The following is a 16208-nucleotide window of genomic DNA, read 5'->3' as shown; positions in this document are numbered from 1 at the left end:
GTCCCACAGGTCCATGAGGCTTTGTTAATTTTCTTTTCCTGTGCTGTTTGGATTGGGTGAATTCTGTTGTTCTGTCCATAAGCTCATTGATTGTATCCTGTGTCATCTTCACTCTACTTCTGAGCCTATCTACCTTGTTGTTGTTATTGCATTTTTTAGTTACATAATTTTCATCTGTTTTTTTTTTTTAACTTGTATTTCTTTGTTTAGATCTTCTATTTTTACATTTGTTTTAAGAGAATTTATAATTGTTGAAGCATTTTTATGATGATTGTTTTAAAATTCTTGTCAGATCATTTCAACATCTGATTTATCTAGGTATTTGCATTGGTTGATTGTCTTTTCTCACTCAAGTTATGATTTTTCTTGGTTCCTGGTGTGACAGGTGATTTACATTTGAAACTTAGATATTTTTTCTATTATGTTAAGAGATTTTGAGGGCTAGTTCAACCTTTTATTTTCACAAGCAGTCATCCTGTTTAGGTGTTATCATGCAGATCTAAGCCTATATTTTTTTGGGTTGTAGTTCCAATGATAGTTTAGTTTTGAGTCTGCACTGTTGTTTTGGTTGGCTTCTTGTATCTGGTTGGCACTAGGGCTCTCACTTGTCTCTGCTGGTGCTGCTTGAGGGAGTAGGAGATTCTTTCTTATGCCGAGTTAGTGTATATCTATTGCTGGGGAAGGGATGGGCTGGGATTTCCTTACCATGCTCCCTGCTACTCAGTTGTCTCTGGACAAGGGAGGAGAGTCTTGGATATGTGGAGAACAAGAGGCTTCCTGAGATTGGCTATCTAGCAAAATTGGGTTCTGCTGGCCGGTTCTGAGTAGCCTGTTCTGATGTCTCTGGGTAAAGAAGGAGATCCTGAGACCTGTGAAACCGAGGTTCTTGACTGGGCTGCTTATGGAGACAGACATTTCTGACCAGGTTGTCTCTCTTCTGGTTCTTCCTGCTTGCCTTTGTTTCTCTTGATGGAAGAGGGGAACCTTGACTTGCTATCACTGTGACTGAGCAGCTTACCCTTTGTGGCACCCTCAGGGCCCCAGTGGCTGGATAACCCATATTGCTGCTACTCCATAGTTCCTGAACATGATCCTGTCTGCCTCTCAAGACAAGAGCATCATTATGTAGAAACTGAACAGGGAAAATACCAACTATGGCATCCTACAACATGCTTTGCAAGGTCACTCCCACTTTTTTAGTGACATGTTCATCTCCTTAGATGGCCAGATTGCCCTCTCAGGCTCCTTGGCTAGAACGCTGTGCCTCTGGGATCTCACAGTGGACATCACCATGAGACGATTTGTGGGCTGTACCAAGGGCATGCTGAAAGTGGCCTCCCGTGACAACCAGCAGAATGTCTGTGGATTGTGAGCTAAAACCATCAAGTTATGTATCAGATACACTGTTTAGTATGAGAACCACAGAGTGGATATCTTGTGTTCACTTCTCGCCTAACAGCAGCAACCCTGTCACTGTCTTCCTGTAGCTGGGAGAAGCTGGTCAAATTATGCAGTTGGCTAACTGCAAGCTGAAGACTAACCACACTGGCCGCAGGTTATCTGAACACTGTGACTATCTCCAGATGGATCCCCCTGTGCATCTGGAGGCAAAGATGGCCAGGCCATGCTATGGGATCTCAATGAAAGCAAGTACCTTTACATGCTAGATGGTGGGAGCTTCATCATCAACACCCTGTGCTTCAGCCCCAACTGCTACTGGCTCTGTGCTGCCATGGGCCCCAGCATCAAGACTGGGGACTTAGTGGTAAATATCATCATAGGTGAACTGAAGCAAGTAGTTTTCAGTACTGGCAGCATGGCAGAACTGCCCCAGTGTACCTCCCTGGCCTGGTCTGTTGATGGTCAGATTTTGTTTGCTGGCTACACAGACAACCTGGTGTGAGTGTGGCAAATGACATGGGCACCCACTAGAAGTTTATGGCAGAGCTTTAGAAATTAAAAAACAAAAACACTGGAAAAAAACGTGGGGAGTCTCAGGTCTCACAGGGAAGGAGAGTGTTTCCCTAGCTATTTGTTTTTGTTGAGGTTCCTAATTAATCTCTCCTGCTGGTGGTGTCTGGCTTCCTTGATATTGTCAGAGGGACACCTATTCTATTCTGGGAGGAATTAACTTACGTGGGCTGCCTTCTGCTACTAGGCTGTGGCTGAGAAAAACCATGTGTGGGTGGCCTTCTTCACTTGGGTGAGGTAGGCATAAGACATCCTGCCTCTGTGTTGTTCTTCTAGTTGTAGGGTTTCGAAAGAGTTTGCCTTCTTCTTTCCACCTTCCAGAGTTCTTTGGTTATCACTTGCATTGTCTGTTTATATTTGTATTTAGTGGGGAGGAATGGGAAAAATGGTCTATGCCATCTTGTCTGGACAACAAGCTGGATTTTCCTTCTAATTTCAATTTCTGTGGCATGTGAGTGTGGAGGTAAATGAGTGGGGACATACCAGCTGGGGTTGAGTTTGGCATTGTTGGAGGCCCTGAGATTTATTCACATTTAAAAGAGTTCATCCTGTACTCCTGGACTTAAATTTCATTCAGAAGTTCATCAAAGAGCTCTGGAAAATTATAATTCTGTGCTGTCCTCCCTGTGTTTTCTAAATCCCTACCCTATCTTTAGATATTTGCTTGACTTTCCCTAGTTTGGTCTATTCACTCTGCCTGCTTCTTTTCATATTGGAGGATCTATTGTGAATTCTCAGGATTTTATTAACTTTTCTTTGCCAGAATATCTTCTGGACTGGTTGGGGTGGTATTGGACTCACTAAAACTATGGTGTGAAATTTATGGCATAAGGTTGTACTCCTTTATTTGTTGGTGATATGTTTAAATTTTTGTTTTTTCTTAAAATTTTTTTTCACTATTGTCAGTAGGAGTTTTTGAAGTATAGCTTGATTATGAGATTTTTGCAATTTTTACATTTTCCTCTGACTTTTGACATTGCTAATGATGGCGGCAGCAACCCATCTGGAGCAGCTGCTGTGGGGATGCCAGCTGTGGCTGAGAAAGTGTGGCCAGGGCTGTACCAGCTGGGGCTGTGCACTCTGTAGAGCCGGCAAGGGCTGGGAACAGGCGGGAGCCTTGTGCTCCTTGGTGCATCTGCTGTTGCCCGACTGTGGCTCTGGACCCAGACATCCCTGCACTCTTGGGGACCCAGGAAGCCCCCTGGCCCTAAAGGTTTGAAAGTGCCTGCTCTCACTCCTTGGCCCCTTCCTGCTCCTGGCGCCCACTCTAGGGTGGAGCAAAGTTGTGGTCAAGCCCAGGTACTGTTGCAACCCAGCCAGGTATGTGTGTGCTCACGGTGGTGCTGACATGCCAGCCCCTTGCCACTGTGGTCCCCTCTAGACTTTAGGTACTGATGAGCATGGGAGGGGGTGCCGCAGGGGCTGAGGGTGGCTTGGCACTGGCCTGCAGGCACCTCTTGGCACAGACAGTTTGGGTGCTATCGATGGCATGTTAAAGGCAGACAGGTTCCTAGGCAGAAAGTGGTGGGTCCCCAGTAAAACCTCACCTCAGGCCAGGGATGGCCTGAAGCCTGGGTGCTGGGCTCTCAGTTCCAGTTGATGTCTGTGCCCGAGTGAGAACTTCGTTGATAACCATTTGGCCAATTGGATGGTGCTTTTTCCAGGCCCACTTGTGGCTGTTCATGGACCAGTCAGTATACAGTTCTTTGATTCTGAGCACAAAAAAACCCCAGGCTTAGCCAGACTCACACACTCATCCAGATGACCTGCTTGCAAAAAAGAACTACCCACTACGAGTCTTCTTTACTGAGAGCTGGATGCTCGTCAGGACAAATTGCCTGTGGAAGGAGCTACCCACTACAGGTCTCCTCCCTGCTGAGAGTTAGACATACATTAGGACAACCTGCCTACAGAAAGGACCTACCCACTTTGGGTCTCCTGAGAGCTATTCTGTTGCTCAATGAAGCTCCTCTCTGCCTCACTCATCCCCTAGTTTTCTGCATATCTCATTATTTCTGGACAAGGGACAAGAACTTGGGACCCACTGAATGGTGGGACTAAAAGAGATATAACACAAACACGGCGGAAACATGCTCCCTGATCGCCACATTGTGTGTGATGAGAAAGAGAGAAGAGCTGTGGTACTTCTAGGAGCCCAGATATTGGAACCCCCTGAGCCAGGGCTGTGACACTCTGTAACACCCATTTTGGGACTCTGTGGTTCCTGGTGTCTCTGAGCTTTCTGGTGCCATTGCGTCCTACCTGTCCAGACGCTACAGAAGCCACTTGTGGTACATGTGGTCCAGGTTCAGTCTTGCACAGAGCTGGTGCCTGTGCTGGTGCCCGGAGCTGCCTGTCCTGTTGCAGCTGGTGCGCCTGGCTGTGTGCAGTGGACGTATCCTGCACTTGCTCGCTCATAAACCGCTTGCTGCTCCGTGCCTGGCTCATCCTTGGCAGGTGTGGGATCCAGGCCAGTAGTGTGAGCTGAGTGCAGCCGGCGGTCCAAGTGGATGGAATGAGCTCAGCTGGCACAAGCAAAACCCAAGTAGAAGCAGCACTGGCCACAGAGGTTTCTGGTTGGCAAAGCAATACCCAAAGGATCCTGTGACACTAATATCTTTTCTTTCCTACTGACATCTATGACTCTGCCAGGCCCCTGTTATATTTTTGCTTACTTAATTTCTATCCTTTGGTTGGCCTCTCCTTCTTTCAATCTTGGAGGAGGCTTGAAAGTACCTGCTCTTACTCCCTGGCCTCATGGGTTTTGTCCTTGACTCTCTGCTTTTCTGTCAACATTCAGTTTGTTGGTTTCATCAGTCAACTTTAAGTAATTGACTCTCAAATTTGGATTTTTAACCTTAGTATTTTACCTACAGGTAAAATTTCCAGCTGAAATGAATGTAGTTTACTCAAAGTAGCTCCGTATTCTTGTTGTTTTATTTCTATTGATATTGTCATGATTCTTTATTTCTAAAGCCTTAAAAATCACATTGAATTGTCTCTTTTGTTGACTAAATCCATTCACTAGGTTAAGAATCTTTCATTTTAATTCTCATTGACATTGTCAATTTTAGATTTTCATTTCTCAAGCTATATTGCTATAATGAGTTCTTATGTCTCATTAGCTGCCAAATCAAAATTTATCTTTGTGTCTCTGTCTTTTTATTAAACTATAACATACACACATGTACAAATCATAAGTGCTCAGCTTGATGAATTTTCACAAACTGAACATACTTGCTTACCTAGCACCAGCAAATTAATCTTTTTAAACTGTTGTGTTCATGATCTTGGTTTTCAAAAATTGTAACCTTGTGTTGACACAAATTAATTCAAGGAGTTTGGGCTTTTTAGTTTCTTGAGCAGAGGACTAGCCGAAGATAATTTGGCATGCCATCTCTCACTACTTGGCACATAGAGTTTGATTTTGGAGACATTTGCTTTTTTTTTTTTTTAACTGTACCTCATACCCCCTTTTTTTTTTTTTTTTCCCTATTCTGCTCTATTTCCTGAACTACATTTCCCATTTGACTTTTTATAGTCTAAATCATGGTCACTATTTCAGTCCTAATTTGTATATTGCCATTTCTAAGAAATTTTCTGGGTGTTTCCAACTTTAATTAATTTGCAGTAATATTTGCAACAACAACAACAAAAACCCAGGAAATATCTGAAATATCTACCAACAGGAATTTTCCTTTTTTTCTTTCTTTTCTTTCTTTTTTTTTTTTTTTTAAGACAGTGTTTCACCCTGTTGCTTAGGTTGGAGTGCGGTGGCATGATGTTGGCTCACTGCAACCTCTGCTTTCCAGGTTCAAGTGATTCTTATGTCTCAGACTCCCAAGTAGCTAGGACTACAGGAGATGCCACCACACCCAGCCAGTTTTTGTATTTTTAGTATACACAGGGTTTTGCCATGTTGGCCAGGCTGGTCTCAAACTCCTGACCTGAAATGATCCACCTGCTTCAGCCTCCCAAAGTGCTGAGATTACAAGTGTGAGCCACCATACCTGGCCCACTAGCAGGAATTTTTGATAAGAGAAAAATGAAAAAAAAATTATCACAATGCATTTAGAAGCAGAAGTGATATTTTTCCAAGTTACGGAATAAAATGAACCACAATATCAGATACAGCTTTTTTTTTTTTTTTTTTTAAAAGTAAAATATTAGTTGGGTGCGATGGCTTGTGCCTATAGTTTCAGCTACTTGGAAGGCTGAGGATTGCTTGAGGCCAAGAGTTTGAGGCAGCAATGTGCTTTTTTTTTTTTTTTTTGGATAAACAGACATGTTTAATGATAGCTTGCTCTTCAGAGATGACTACAGAGACTTTTAATCTATAATCCAGGAGTATATAACCATGCAGCACAGACCAATTAACCAAATGTAAAATAAACTAGGTTCTTACTACAACTACCCTATAAACATTGCAACTATTCTTTCCAAAAGGACCCTCATTTTATGTGAAAACACCTACTGTGGGGGAACCAGAAGCCTAGCTATGTGGCCAAAAGTAAAAACCAAAGGAAAAAAATAGCAACTCAGTGGTTAATTGGTAAAAGCAAGAAATTTGTATCCTTTACTGTGCTGCTGCTGCTGCTGCTGCTGTTGCTATTGTTGTTGTTGATGCTGCTGCTGCTACTGGTGGTGGTGCTGCTGCTGGCGGTGGTACTGCTGCTGCTGCTGGCAGTGGTACTGCTGGTGCTGCTGGAGCTGGTGCTGGTGCTGCTGGAGCTGCTGCTGCTGCTTTGGTCTTCGTAGTTTTTTTCTTTTTGTCCCTCTTCTTCAGCCCATCCATGTTAGCTCTCAGTAGGTTTGAATAAGCCATCTGAAACTTATTCACTTCCTTGGAGCTTACCACAGTGCTGATCTTCTTTTTCCCATCGGTAGCTCTTAAAAGACACTTGTTGTCTGCGGGCTCAAAGCCCTCCACAGTACCTTTCTTTGGAATGGGTTTGGTTCAACCATCATACTTCTTCAAGGTGATATAGACGCTTCCCGACATCCGGCACTTCTGGAAGGGTCTGGTCAGCTCCGTCAGGAACTGCTCACTCTCCAACAACACCGTCACGTCGTCAACACCATCGCGTCGTCGACTGCCTCAGCTTAAGCCCCTAGCATTAAGAGCCGGAAGCTCGGCCAGCAATGTGCTATTATTGTGCTTGTGAATAGCCACTGCATTCCAGCCTGGACAACATAGGAAGATCCCATCTTAAAAAACTGTGTACACACACACACGTAATTTTTTTCTTTATTTGGAAAACCCTAATTTTTACCATGTCTTCAAATAAGATGATTGAGGTTAGAGAGCCACACGCCTTGTTTTTCTGTGTAGCTTAGAGGATATCAGCTGAATTAACAAGAAATTTACCTCTATTATGGATGAACTGGAATGAAAAATAAAAGGTGTTTTTCTTCATTTCTTCTAACTGGCTCTGAAAGATTTTACTGCCTGAAATTCTAGGAAACTGGGGGGCAAAATAAATTCTACCATCATTTTCAGGATTTATAACAAATGAACAGGGTATTTTGGGGAAGCTTATGATAACTGATCTTTAGATGATTGTAAGTCATGCTGTATTAATGTTTTTAAAAAAACTTTTTTTGACTACACTTAACAACCAAAGAATTCACCCATTGAAACTGTACAATTTAATTGTTTTTAGTACATTCAGTTATGCAGGCACCACTACAATCAATGTTAGAACATTTTCATCACCACAAAAAGAAATCCAGTATCTACTAACAGTCATTCCTAATTTCTCCCCACATTTACCAGCCCCAGTCAACCAGTAATCTACTTTATAGATTTGCCTATTTTGAGCATTTCATATTAATGAAGTCATACAGTGTGATCTTTGTGTTTGGTCTCTTTTCACCTAGTAAAACATTTTCAAGGTTCATCCATGTTGTAGCCCGTATTGGTACTTCGTTTTCATTGCCAAATAATATTCCATTGTATAGATACTATCCCATTTTATTTATCTGTTCATCTATTGATGTATATTTGGGTTGGTTCCACTTTGTAGCTACTGTGAATAATGTTGCATCAAACATTCATATGCAAGTTTTTGCATAAACATATGTTTTCATTTCTGTTGGATATATAGCTGGGAGTTGAATTTCTGGATCATATGCTAACTCTATGTTTTACCTTTTGAGGAACTGCCAAACTCTTTTCCACAGTAGTTTCACCATTTAACGTTTCAGGTAGCAAGGGATGAACCACGTTGAATTGTTGCACCATTTAAGGTTTCAGTTAGCACTTTAGTGCTAAACTACATATCTGTCTTTTGATTAGAGACATTCTAGTGGTGTGAAATAGTTATCTCATTGTAGTTCTGATTTGAATTTTCCTGATAGCTAATGATATTGAACATCTTTTCATGCACCTATTGGATATTTCTACATTTTTCTTAGAGAATTGTCTATTCAAATCCTTTGTTGATTTTTTGTTGCTTTGTCTTTTTATTATTGAGTTGTAAAAATTCTTTATGTCCTTTATCCAGAAGTTCCTTGTCATATATATATGATTTGTAAATATACACTCCTGTTCCACTTTCTTGATGGTATCTGTTGAAGCGTGGGGGTTTTAAATTTTGATGAAATCCAACTAACGTATTTTTATTTTGTCATTTGTGCTTTTGTTGTTGTAGCTAAGAAACCATGGCCTAAGCCAAGATTACAAAGATTTACTTGTATGTTTTATTCTGAGAGTTTTATAGTTTAAGATCTGATATTTAGGTATATCATCCATTTATAGTTAATGTTTTGTGTATGATCTAAGGAAGGCATCTTGCTTCATTCTTTTGCATGTGGAAATCCAGTTGTCCTAGGACCAATTGTTGATAAGACTTTTCTTTCCCCAGGGAATGGAATTGGCACCTTATAGAAAATCACTTTACCGTAAATGTGAAGATTTATATTTGGTTCCTCTAGTCTAGTCCATTGATTTCTATGTTTGTGCATAGGTTATTACTGTAGTGTCTTGATCGCTGTAGCTTTTAAGTACGTTTTGAAATCAGAAAGTGTGAATCTTCTCACTTTGTGCTTCTTTTCAACTTATTTCATTTCCTTTTTCTATATAGATTTTAGGATAGCTTGTCAATTTCTATAAAAAAGCTGAGATGTTAATATGGGTGTTAAATTTGTAGATCAAATTGGAGAATCTTTTTTTCTTAACAATATTAAATCTTTTGATCTGCGAACATGAATATTTCAATTTACTTAGGTCTTTTAAAACTACTATCCTTTTTATTTTTTATTTTTTTGAGATGGAGTGTCCCTCTGTCACCTGGGCTGGAGTGCAGTGGTGTGATCTTGGCCCACTGCAAACCTCTGCCTCCTGAGTTCAAGTGATTCTCCTGCCTCAGCCTCCCGAGTAGCTGGGAGTACAGGTGTGTGCCATCATGCCCAGATAATTTTTTTTTTTTTTTGGATTTTTAGTAGAGACAAGGTTTCATCATGTTGGCCGGGCTGGTCTCGATCTCTTGACCTCAGGTGAACTGCCCGCCTCAGCATCCCAAAGTGTTGGGATTACAGGCATGAGCCACCATGCCTGGCCTCTTTTTTTTTTGAGATGAAATTTTGCTCTCTTTCCCAGGCTGGAGTGCATGATCTTGGCTCACCACAACCTCCGCCTCTTGGGTTCAAGTGATTCTCCTGCCTCAGCCCCCCGAGTAGCTGGGATTATAGGCATGCACCACCATGCCTGGCTAATTTTGTATTTTTAGTAGAGCCGAGGTTTCTCTGTGTTGGTCAGGCTGGTCTTGAACTCCTGACCTCAGGTGATCTGCCCGCCTCGGCTTCCCAAAGTGCTAAGATTACAGGTGTGAGCCACAGCACCCAGTCCTAAAATTGCTTTCAACAGTGTCTTACAGTTTTAAGCATACAAATTTTGCTTTTTTTTGGTGAAATTTATTCCAAAGTATTTTATTCTTTTTTGGTGCTTTTGTAAATAGAATTGTTTTCTAGTTTCATTTTTTGATTGTTCAATTATGGAATATAGAAATATAATTTATTTTTTATATATTGACCTTGTACCTTGTAATATTACTTAACTATTTTTTGTTTATTTTAAAAATTTTTGTGGATACATGGTAGGTTTATATATTTATAGGGTATATGATATGTTTTGATACAGACATGCAGTATGTAATAATCACATCAGGGTAAGTGGGGTATCCATTACCTCAAGCATTCATCCTTTATGTCACAAACAGTTCAATTGTACAGTTTTTGTTATTTGATAATGTACAAGTAAGTTATTATTGACTATAGTCACCCTATTGTGCTATCAGGTACTAGGTCTTATTCTTTATATATTTTTTGTACCCATTAACCATCCCCTTTCCTCTTACTTCCCACTACCCTTCCCAGCCTGTTGTAACCATCCTTCTACTCTCTGTCTCCATGAGTTCAAGTTTGTCTTTCTGTGTCTGCCTTATTTCACTTAACATAATGACCACTAGTTCCATCCATGTTGTTGCAGATAACAAGATCTCATTCTTTTTTGTATTGCATTGTGTATATGTATCACATCTCTTTATCTATTTGTCTGTTGATGGACACTTAGGTTGCTTTCAAATACTAGCTATTGTAAATAGTGCTGCAACAAACATAGGAGTACAGATATCTCTTTAGTATACTGATTTCCTTTTTTTGGGTGTTATATACCCAGCAGTGGGATTGCTGGATCATATGGTAGCTCATACGGTAGCTTTCTGAGGAACCTCCAAACTGGTCTCCATAGTGGTTGTACTAATTCACCTTCCCACCAGCAGCAGTGTTTCAGGGTTCTCTTCTACATGCTTGCTGTTTTCTGGTCTTCTTCCTTTCCTGTCTTCCTTTTAGGGAAGATAATTTTCTTTGGTGATATGACTTAAGTTTACTTTTTTTATATTCCTTGTATGTTTTTTGATTTGAGGTTACCATGAAGCTTGCAAATACTATCTTATAACTCATTATTTTAAACTCATGGCAAGTTAACATAATTTTATAAACAAACAAGCAAAAAGAAAACTAATGAAAACTTTGACCACCACCCATTTCCCCCTCCCCCCCAGCTTTTTAACTTGTTGTTTCTTTTTATAACGCATTGTGCTATCTGTGTCTTGAAAAGTTGTAGTTATTATTTTTGAATTGTTTATCTTGTAGTCGTTCTTCTGAGGACTGGAGTAGTTTATACACCACAATTACACATTATTATTATAAATGTCATAATAATATTCTTTGCTTTTTGGTGTACTTACTTTACCAGTGAGTTTTGTACCTTCAGATGATTTGTTATTGCTCATTAATGTCTTTTTCTTTCTGATTGATTAATTCCCCTTAGCATTTCCTTTTTTTTTTTTTTTTGAGATGGAGTTTCACTCTTGTTGCCCAGGCTGAAGAGCAATGGTGTAATCTCAGCTCACTGTGACCTCTGCCTCCCAGGTTCAAGCAGTTCTCCTGCCTCGGCCTCCTAAGTAGCTAAGATTACAGGCACCTGCCACTATGCCCGGCTAATTTTTGCATTTTTAGTAGAGATGGGATTTCGCCATGTTGGCCAGGCTGGTCTCAAACTCCTGACCTCAGATGATCCGTCCACCTTTGTCTCCTAAAGTACCTGGATTACAGGACTGAGCCACTGTGCCTGGCTCCCCCTCAGCATTTTTTCTAGGATAAATGTGGTGTTGATGCAGTTCTTGAGCTTTTGTTTGTCTGGGAACATCTTTATTTCTTCTTGATGCTTAAAGGATATTTTCACCAGATATGCTGTTCTAGGGTGAAAGCTTTTTTTTTCCTTTAGCACTTTGAATATTTTATGCCACTCTCTCCTGCCGTGTAAGATTTCCACTGAAAAAATTTCTACTGCCACACATGTGGGATCTCTATTTGTTTCTTTTCTCTTGCTGCTTTTAGGATCCTTTCTTTATTCTTGACTTTTGGGAGTTTGATTATGAAATGCTTTGAGATAGTCTTTAGGTTAAATCTGCTTGGTGTTCAATAACCTTCTTGTACTTGAATATATCTTTCTCTAGGTTTGGCAAGCTCTCTGTTATTATCTCTTTGAATAAACTTACTACCCCAGTCTCTTTCTGTACCTCCTTTTTAATTCTAATTACTCTCAGATTTGCCTTTTTTTGGCTGGGCATGGTGGTGCATGCCTGTAATCCCAGCACTTTGGAAGGCCAAGGTGGGAAAATTGCTTGCACATAAGAGTTTGACTGCAGCCTGGGCAACAAAGTGTGACCCCTTCTCTACAAAAAAAAAAAAAATTAAAATTAGCTGACTGTAATAACATATACTTATAGTCCCAGCTACACAGGAGGCTGAGATAGGAGGATCTCTTGAGCCCAGGAGGTTGAGGCTACAGTGAGTTGTGATTGTGCCACTGTACTCTAGCCTGGGTCACAGAGAGAGACTGTGTCTAGAGGGGAAAAAGATTTGCCCTTTTGAGGCTATTTTATACTTCTTGTAGGCATAGTTTATTCTCTTTTATTCTTTTCTTCCCTCTGACTGTGTATTTTTAAATAGCCTGTCTTCAAGCTCACTAATTCTTTCTTCTGCTTCATCTATTCTGATATTAAGAGACACTGATGCATTCTTCAGTATGTCAGTTGCATTTTTCAACTGTAGAATTCGTGCTTCATTCTTTTTATTTCAATCTCTTTGTTAAATTTATCTAGATAGAATTCTAAATTCCAGCTCTCTGTTATCTTGAATTTCTTTGAGTTTCTTTAAAACAGCTATTTTGAATTCTCTGTGTGAAAGGTCCCATATCTTTCAGGCCAGGATTGGTTCCTGGTGCCTTATTTAGTTTGTGCCTGGAGGTCCTGTTTTCCTGGATGGTCTTGAATCTTGTGGATGTTTGTCAGAGTCTATCCATTCAAGAGTTAGATATTTATTGTAGTCTTCACTTCTGTGCTTTATTTGTACCTGTCATTCTTGGGAAAGCTTTCCAGGTAATTCAAGGTACTTGGATGTTGTGATCTAAGCTGTATCTGCATTAGGGGCCACTCCAAGCCCAGTAACACTATGATTCATGCAGACTTGTAGAGGTACTGCCTTTGTCATCCTGGATAAGATCTGGAAGGATTCTTTACATTACCAGGCAGAAATTCTTGTTCTCTTTTGCTACTTTCTTCTAAACAAAAGGAGTTTCTCTCTCTGTTTTGACTCACCTGGAGCTGGGGGTGGGGTGAAACAGTCACTGTGTTGCTACCAGTACTGGAGCTGCACTGGGTCAGACCCGAAGCCAGCATAGCACTGAGTCATGCCCAAGGCCTGCTGTAATCACCGACTCCTGCCTATGTTTGCTCAAGGCCCTAGAGCTTTCTAATCAACAGGTAGAGAAGCCAGCCAGGCTTGTGTCCTTTCCTCAAGGGTGGTGAGTTTCTGCGGGCTCCAGGTGGGTCCAGAGATGCCGTCTGTTAGCCAGGGAGTGGAGTCAAAACCTTAGAAATCTACTTGGTGCCCTGTTCTACCATGGCCAAACTGGCACTCAAGCCACGAGACAAAGTCTTTCCTGCTCTTCCCTCTCCTTTCCACAGGTAGAAGGGCCTCTCTCCCTGGCCACCACCACTACAGGCCCACAGGAAGTACTGCCAGGCTACTGCTGATGTTGACATAAGGGCCAAGGTTTCTTCAGTCAGACTGTGGTGAATCCTGCCAGGCCTGGGACTTGCCCGGCAGGGCAGTAGGCTCTTATCTGGCCCAGAGCAGGTCTAGAAGTAACATCCAAGAGGCAAGGTCTGGAATTGGGCTGTGAGAATGTGCCTGATACTCTACCCTACTGTGTTCAAGCTGGTACCTAATGTGTAAGACAAAGTACCCTTTACCTTTCTCTTCATTTTTCTTACAATAACCACTGCAGCTGGGAATGTGTTAGGTTTCACCTGAGGTTAGCATGTCTGAGTCTGACCCAGGGCCCACAGTGTACTACCTGGGTATCACTGCTGGTTATTCAGGGATCAGAGACTCTTAAGTCAGCAGGTGCTGAAGCCTACCAGGACTTGGTCCTGTCTTTTAAGGCAACAGGCTTTTTTTGGGCCCAGGTTATGTTTAGAAATGTCATTCAGGAGGTAGGGCCTGTAATGGAGGCCTAATGACTCTGCCAGTGCCCTGTACTACTGTGGCTGAGCTGGTACCCAAGAGGCAAGACAACATTCTCTTTATTGTTTGTCTCCTCTCCTCAAGCAGAAGGATGGAGTCACTTTGGTTGCTGCAAGCTATGCTGGCTGGGGTGCAGAAGGGGTGTTGCAAGCCCTCCTGTAGCCTCCCTCTCTCATGTCTATCTAGGTTGCTGAAACTCAAGTTCTGTTTGCTGGTATGGGCAATTCCCCTCTGGCTATGGCTGGTCTAAATGCTCCCTTCCTGGGTGGGCATTGGCTGAGTTCATCCTGGTTTTGCTTTCTGCTGTGACAGGGCAGCAGTGAGTTTATTGCAGAGTCCCACAGTCACGGTGCCCTCTCTCTCTCCTCCAAGCATACTCTGTGCACCATGTGACCACTCCCAGGGAATGGGAGAGGACTGGTCTTGATGATTCAAGACTGTGTTTTCTACCCTTTTTAGTACCTCTTTCAGCGATAGGAAGCTAAACCTTGTACTCTGATTTCTCAGCTTATTTCTGGTTCTTATGAAGGTGATTTTTGTGTGTGTAAATAGTTGTTAAATTAGGTGTTCCTGCAGGCAGGGGGGTGGGGGGCACAATTGGTGGAGGCTTTTAGTCATTTATTTTAATAGTGTTTTTGTTGCATTACGTAGGATTTTCTACATATAAGATGATATCATTTGCAAGTTAAGATAGTTTTACTTTATCCTTTCCAATCTGAATGCCCCTTTTATTTCATTTATTTCATTGTAATGGCTAAGACCTTGGTGTAATGTTGAAGCCAACAATAGAGTGGACCTCCTCATCTTGTTTCTGATCTTTGGAAGAAAGTATTCTGTTGTGATTTTTTGTACCCCAAAGAAGAATCTATCATAACTATTTTTTTGAAGACAAATTTCCTTTTTATTTAAGAGTTTTTCTCTTCTGTTTGCATACACAGATATGTGCTGATTAGAAGGCCCGCTTGTGCAGTGTGGAGGATAACCAGTGCCTTACAAAAATGGGGTTTGGGAGTGACCTGAAGAATTCACATGAAGCAGTGTTAAAATTGCAAGACTGGGAATTACGGTTACTGGAAACAGTAAAGAAATTTATGGCCCTGAGAATAAAAAGTGACAAAGAATATGCATCTACTTTACAGAACCTTTGTAATCAAGTTGATAAGGAAAGTACTGTCCAAATGAATTATGTCAGCAACATGTCCAAGGTAAGAAGAATAATTTCATCATTTGTTATTTATAGCATCATAGTTGTCCATAAAATGCAGTAGATCATAGTATTGAATGAGCATACTCAAGTCAGCATTCTAAAGCAGTGATTCCACAATTTTATAGACTATGAGAATCTCACGGAGCAGTGTTTAAGAATTATAAAGTTTCAGGTGGTCGGGCATGTTGGCTTACATCTGTAATCCTAGCACTTTGGAAGGCTGAGGCGGGAATGTCACTTTAGCCCAGGAGTTTGAAACCAGCCTGGGAAACGTGGTGAAATCTTGTCTCTACAAAAAATGCAAAAATTAGCTGGGCATGGTAACATATGCCTGAAGTCTTAGCTATTTGGGAGGTTGAGGTGGGAGGATCGCTCGATCCTGTTAGATCAAGGCTGCAGTGAGCCGTGGGTGACAGAGTGAGACCCTGTCTCAAAAACCAAACCAAAACAAAAAATTGGCAGCTGTATCTCTCTGATATTCTGACTTAATCGGTCAGGTTTGAGAACCATTGTTACAAATTTTGATTTATTAACTCTTTTGGTTTTGGGTCATTTGAACCCTGCTATTTTTCCCTTTTGCACAAACTTTAGTTATAAACCACCCACTCCCTGAATTCTTCTGGGAGTGTTGTGAATCATATGGAATATTTTAGTGTGTAGCTGTTATTTGTCATCATTTCAGTACAAAAATACTAGTATATTGTCGAGTTAGTCACTTTTAAAACATCTATTGGATGAATAATGTATTTTTTAACCCAAGATTATTCTGCCATATAAAAATAAGGGCCAGAATTGTACTGTTAATTGTTCTTTGAAAACATTGAAGAAGAAACATTAAACTCTAATAGTTCTTGGATTCTTGCTTTGTTACTTCCAATGTCTTAATTTAATATCATATTTCACTATATTTATTCTAAGTTAAAAATAAATCTTTTTT

The 16208-nt window shown here is 41.0% G+C and overlaps 1 protein-coding gene and 2 pseudogenes across 8 annotated transcripts in view; 2 read left to right on the top strand and 1 right to left on the bottom strand.

Annotated features, from left to right (window-relative positions):
- The window catches only part of FER (FER tyrosine kinase), a 484379-nt gene that overhangs the window by 40176 nt on the left and 427995 nt on the right, over positions 1 to 16208 (top strand). For 6 of the 7 annotated variants that reach the window (XR_004267831.1, XM_032274891.1, XM_032274885.1 and 3 more), the window contains exon 3: positions 15003 to 15269. Coding sequence is in view for 6 of the 7 variants with exons in the window: in XM_032274891.1 (XP_032130782.1) it covers positions 15063 to 15269 (207 nt within the window). In the remaining variant the exon portion in view is untranslated. Of the gene's footprint in view, positions 1 to 13502; positions 13770 to 15002; positions 15270 to 16208 lie in introns of all 7 variants that reach the window. The other variant, XM_032274906.1, reaches the window with a different exon arrangement.
- On the top strand, positions 232 to 5674 carry LOC116549386 (annotated as a pseudogene).
- On the bottom strand, positions 6246 to 7388 carry LOC116557391 (annotated as a pseudogene). The gene is made up of 2 exons (XR_004271630.1): positions 7340 to 7388; positions 6246 to 7068 (listed from the first exon to the last, which is right to left on the bottom strand). The product of XR_004271630.1 is annotated as a signal recognition particle 14 kDa protein-like (transcript).

Source organism: Sapajus apella, unplaced genomic scaffold (assembly GCF_009761245.1).
Source record: "Sapajus apella isolate SASKATOON/1434 unplaced genomic scaffold, GSC_monkey_1.0 scaffold1, whole genome shotgun sequence".
NCBI classification, from domain to species: domain Eukaryota; kingdom Metazoa; phylum Chordata; class Mammalia; order Primates; family Cebidae; genus Sapajus; species Sapajus apella.
Note: the sequence above shows the minus strand (reverse complement) of the source record. Positions and strands in the feature narration are given on the sequence as shown.